This window comes from Zingiber officinale, chromosome 7A (genome assembly GCF_018446385.1).
Source record: "Zingiber officinale cultivar Zhangliang chromosome 7A, Zo_v1.1, whole genome shotgun sequence".
NCBI lineage: Eukaryota > Viridiplantae > Streptophyta > Magnoliopsida > Zingiberales > Zingiberaceae > Zingiber > Zingiber officinale.
Window position 1 is genome coordinate 41446053 of NC_055998.1, and position 5712 is coordinate 41451764.

Below are 5712 nucleotides of genomic sequence, written 5' to 3' on the forward strand. Positions count from 1 at the left end.
AAAATCTTCATCTTCATATATATTCAAAAATCTACACTCAACCATATTAGTGTCACAGGATTTGCCGAAGTCTTTATTTTCATTGACCCCCACTAACCTTTGTAGAAAAGGAACCCTTAGTGAAGGTCCTGGGAAAGACTGAACTCCCTTTTTCCCAAATTCCCTTTGATCTTTTAGAGGAGGTCCAACTTGCTTATCTAATGTTGGTGTGATTAATCGTTGAGGGAAAGGTACTTCTGGCCTTTGGGAACTTCCTAGAGAAATGGAATTGAGTTCTTGTGATCTTCTATTATTCTTCTCCTCAATTCTAAACATGTCATTCTTCAGAAGTTCTTCATGATTTTTGCCACTTCTCAACCCAACATCATCACACTTTTCATTGGATCTTGACTGTGTAGGAGGGGGATCTTCTTTAAACCATTTTGAAACAATACTATTAAGCTTTGCCCCCAAATGTTTGAACTCCTCACTCTGTGACTTGTGAATTTCAACATTTTTAGGTGGTTGAATTTCATTTTGTTTGACAGGCTCTCTTACATTTATGGCTTTCACTTCTTGAATATCTGAGGGAAATTCCATCCAACTTTTGTTCGACCATTCATGGAGGTTCAATGTCACTTGATCAATTAACGAATAAGCTTCATCTACACTTTTGTCCATAAAAGAACCTCCAGCTGATGAATCCAATAAAGTCTTGTCTGAGAAAGAAATTCCCCCATAGAATATGTGCAAAATCAACCATTTTTCAAAACCATGATGAGGGCACTGTCTTTGAAGACTCTTGAATCTATCCCATGCTTCAAATAATGATTCTCCATATGCCTGAGCAAAATTTGTTATGCAATTCCTCATATACACCGTTCTACTTGGAGGGAAAAAATGATTCAGAAATTGCTTCTCCAATTGTTCCCAACTTGTGATGCTTTGAGGACAGAGAGAATATAGCCAAGTCCTTGCTTTATCCTTGATACTGAAAGGAAATGTCATCAATCGAATTGCATCTGCTGATACTCCTTCACATTTCACCAAATCACAAATCTCTAAAAATGTTTCAAGATGCAGATAAGGACTTTCTGATACTTCTCTTCCAAATTTGTGACCTTGTATCATGAAAATTATCTACGGGTCTAGTTGGAAACTTTCTGCTTCAATTTGAGGTTGCACAATGGGAGATAAAAATCTTGCGAAAAAGGGTGTAGAAAAATTTCTCATGGGCTGCTTGACATGTTAGTGCTCATGGATATTCAAGAAGAAAAAGAAAATTATCAAGAATCAAAAACAAGAAATAAAATGCAATATGAAAAGCAAGAAAGCAAATGCAGAATTTAAATTGCAAGAAAGAAAGTGCATAATGAAAACAAGAAAGAAAAGATAAAAGGAAAAAGAAAAATATCTAGAATAATTCATATGCTAAAAATTGCAAGATATGTTTACAAAAGAAAAGAAGAAAGAAACTAGATCAAAAGAGAAAACAGAGAAAAGTTAGATTAGAGTGCTAAAAATCAAGAATGCAAAGTTAGAATTAGAATTAGAATTGCAACGAAAAGAATTGTTAAGAATGTTATTCAAGAAAGGAAAAACTTTTGAAAACATAATTCTAACAATTAGTTAAAACTATGCAAATCAAAAGAAAGAAAGAAAAGTTATGTTTAGTCTAACTCAATGATAATTCCTAATGTTATAGCACAGTCCCCGGCAACGGCGCCAAAAACTTGTTACGCTCCACAAGTGTATGGAAATGCACTACAAGAATTTCTGGATTTAACCACACCTAATAGACAACAGTTTTTCAAGAAATTGTTGTCTTTTTTCCATTTAACAACAGTTTTATTAAAAACTGTTGTTGTTCACCATAATGTTTTTTAAATAACAACAGTTTTTCAAAAAACTGTTGTCTAATGTGTGTCAAAGACAACAGTTTTAAAAAATTATTATCTTTTAGTGTTGCTTATGTGATAATATACAACAGTTTTATTAAACTGTTGTCTATTGAATGCTGTTGAATCCTAAAAACACAATAATTTTTTTAACTTTATGAAAAAAACCAAAAATCTTTCCACCCGAGCCCTAGGTTTTTCCGTCGCCGAGTCCTCCCTCTCCTCTCTCACGCGATGCCGACACTGCCGAGCTCTCCCTTCCTTCGCAAAGCCGTCATCGTCTTGGCTTGAGGACAGATCGACAACGTCGTTGATCGAGGGAGTGCGTAGGTTCCCTGTGCTTCGATTTCCCCTGGATCATCGCCGGCGTCTGAGGTATAGTCGTGCCCTAATTTTTGTTCTGGTGCCGTGGGATCAAGCTAGAGCCATCCGATCGCCGGCCATCCCTTCGACACTGTCAAGGTTGGTCCCTTCGCTACTTCCGCTTTATGTATTCTTTTCTTAAATTCTTCTTTAGGGTTTCCCCTCCAGTTTTGCTCCTTTTCCCTCTTTCCATTGGATCTATGAGGTGCTGGGTGATTCTTACAAGGAGCCGTCTATTTGATCCTGGATGTTTGTACTATAAAACATGCAAATCCTGCCGAGTCATCATGATTGGTAAAATGCACAAGCGTGTGCAGAATGCTCTTGTTCTTAAATCCCGACTGAAAGTGCATCCATAGATATACTTATGTTGAATGTAAGCATTTTCATTTCCCATTCCTTCACTTTCTTGCACTTTTCGATCCATCCATTGAGTAAACGTTAGTGTCTAGGTTTGTTCAATTTCCATTTTTTTTACCACCCTGCATGCTACTTCGTTGAAATTTACCAGTTTGCTCTTAAGAGAGAAAACTACTCTAAATAGATATTAAATTTCATTAACAATTGAATTTGCTGAAACAAGGATGAGCTCTCTTTTATACAGTTTCTTCTTCGTTTTAGTCATCTTTTTCACAGTTTCTTTGTTATCCTTTTCTCTTATTCTGCCTTTCGATTCCTAAGAAATAGTTGTATCTTTATCTTCACTTTTGATTGAGGAATCGAGTTTCTTTTACTTATCTTTGGAGCATCGATTTTATTGGCTCCATTATTGGTCACTCATGATGGTTTGAGTAATTGAGCATTGATTTATGGACTTCTCTATTTTGTACTCCTTCATGAGCTGGGGACGCTCTCTGCAGCCTCACCACTCTGTTTTGGAAATGTAGTTTTCAGTAAAAGTTAGAATGCCATATCGTAAGTGAGATTATGTTTTTCGCATAGCATGGCTTAACAAAGCGGGCGAGGAGCTCGTTAATCATTATTATGAGGCGAATCAGGCCTATTGAATGCAATAATTTACTTATAGGCATGCAAGATTGTTCCATTTTAACATAACGTCCATTCATTGGGAATTAATAGGTTGTGTGAGTTCTAATATGTTTCCCGTTTCACATTAGTTTCATTCTATTAATGAAGGACCAACCATTTCTTGAAATTGATGGAAGTGGAATTTTAGTTCAGAAAAATCTATTCATGTTTTTGAGATGAGTTTGCCTTAAGTTATAGTAAAGCATCTAATTGGTGCTCTGTAATTTTCAATAATAACTGAAGAGCTTAGAAGACATTCATACATACAATGAATTACATGAGGTCTATTTATAATATCCATTACAATAATTTTTCTGTATGAGGTTGTTCAAAATCGTGCATTGGAAAGAGGTATACTACAATAATTTTTCTATGAGTTAGTTGCACTCTTTTGTTCTGGTGCCCTAAGAGCTCCCACCTCCCTGCACCAGCCAGTGGGGACGCCACCTAAGACCGAGCAATCAAAGTCAACCCCTGGCCACCGTGCCACTGCTAGGGACCTTTGGACGTCATCGCATTGTCAAAGAAGAAGAGTTAGGTAATGAATTTCCTTACTCTTATACTATTGACCTATTCTCTCAGATTTGGAGATGTAATCTATGTGTGATTGATTATGTTAATTAGAGTCAGATGGTAAGGATATGTTGATTAACTTTCAAGTATTGAATAGATTGGGTGGAGCTAATTAGAGTTTTCTAATTAGATTAAGATTATACATCTATGATGCTTACTTTTGGACAGCTAGTTAGTTCTTTTGATGGAATTATACATCTATGATGCTTAATTTGGGATTGTAGCCTACTTTTTGACCAAAGAAGTCTAGATCAATGATAGATTGTTCACCTTACAGGTTAGGAAAACTTTACAATTGTGCGCTTCTTGTTTATTTTCTTTCTCCATCCTTTTTATGACTTATTGTATTTACAATTATACTAAATATGCAATTTCCTATATAATGTTTCAAGTAAATTTGGTTTGGATCATGTTTTCAACCTAACGATGTATAAATATGTTTGAAGAAACAAAAGATATACGACAATATGAATGAATCTGTCTGTTGGTTTATATATTTAGTATTATATATTAATTTAGATGCATGACCCTTTTGTTTCTGAATGTTTTTATCATCTTCTCTTACTGTTTCTTTACTCTATTGAGTGATGAATCGATATATTCTAGCTTCATATGTTTACATATTTTCATGGTTCCTACATATTTCTTTTTCTTGTTCTTAAATTCCTGTCGGTGTTGTTTTTCATACTTTTATTTCTTAATTTGTATTTTTCTACCGATCAATATTTACTGTGGACGATGGCCCTATAACAAGAATCCTTTTAAATTTGTTACATCTCAGCTTAATATTTTTTGTTTGTGCGGAAATCCATGCTTTGTTGACAAATCGTGCAGCTTCCTTGTCTGTGGTATTGATTAACGTTTATTGTGTCAATTGAGATAGTTTGAGTTACTTCTTGATGCTGAAATTATGGCCTCTGTTGAGATTTTGAGATTGCACCTATATCTGTTGCATCTATTCTCAATCACCACGAATTCATAGTTTCATTTGTTGCTTGGTGTTCAATTATTATAATTTATTAACACATTAATATCTTTCGTTAACTATATAATAAGTTATCTTTTTCATTATTCATTTTCTTTTCTCTATTGTTATACGATTCATTGTGACAAGGAACCTGTTCTGTCATTTGTGCATTCACAGGGTCATTTGGAGGATTGTCTAATTTCTAAAACCGGTCGAGATGGTGAAGTTCACAGCCGAAGAACTCCGTCGCATCATGGACATGAAGCATAACATCCGCAACATGTCTGTCATTGCACATGTCGATCATGGTTAGTTATTCCCTAGCTCATACTTTCTTGATACCATGTGAAGTAACAAATACATCAAGTGTTGTTTCTTATATTTGCAGGTAAATCAACCCTCACTGATTCTCTTGTTGCTGCTGCCGGAATCATCGCACAAGAAGTCGCTGGAGATGTTAGGATGACTGATACTCGCCAAGACGAGGCTGAACGTGGTATTACAATCAAATCCACTGGGATTTCCCTGTACTATGAAATGACAGAGGAATCCCTAAAAAACTACAAGGGCGAAAGGAGCGGAAATGAATATCTAATCAACCTCATAGATTCACCTGGGCACGTTGACTTTTCTTATTTGGAAGAAAAGTCACTCAAATTGACAACTCTTATTTGAAAGCTTACACTCAAATTGACAACAAGTTAAAGTATGTACTTGTATGTTTTACACTACCAATCCCATTGCTTGTGTTTGCATATCACTTGCATATCACCTTTGTTTTAATAGTGTTATCATTTTGTTGGTTGCTTATGAAATTTTGTTGGTTGCTTATGAAAATTCTTCAGAATGTTATAGATATTATTTTTGAATGTTAAAAAATTATATATTAAATTTTATTTTGAA

The 5712-nt window shown here is 35.0% G+C and overlaps 1 protein-coding gene and 1 non-coding gene across 2 annotated transcripts; both read left to right on the plus strand.

Moving 5' to 3' along the window:
• Nucleotides 1-748: 748 nt before the first annotated feature.
• LOC122003112 lies at nt 749-854 on the plus strand. Its single transcript, XR_006117785.1, has one exon. It is a non-coding gene; the product is annotated as a small nucleolar RNA R71 (small nucleolar RNA).
• A 4133-nt stretch (nt 855-4987) lies between these two features.
• On the plus strand, nt 4988-5484 carry LOC121999360 (elongation factor 2-like). Its single transcript, XM_042554049.1, has 2 exons — nt 4988-5117; nt 5198-5484. The coding sequence occupies exons 1-2, from the start codon at nt 5027-5029 to the stop codon at nt 5482-5484; spliced, it is 378 nt and encodes a 125-aa protein (XP_042409983.1). The 5' UTR covers nt 4988-5026.
• The last annotated feature ends 228 nt before the right edge of the window (nt 5485-5712 follow it).

What these genes read in the sequence shown, in the direction of transcription:
- LOC121999360 (XM_042554049.1), top strand. Translation starts at nt 5,027, where the DNA reads ATGGTGAAGTTCACAGCCGAAGAACTCCGTCGCATCATGGACATGAAG. An exon ending in CATTGCACATGTCGATCATG is followed by an intron (nt 5,118 to 5,197) that starts GTTAGTTATTCC and finishes TTATATTTGCAG; the next exon opens with GTAAATCAACCCTCACTGAT.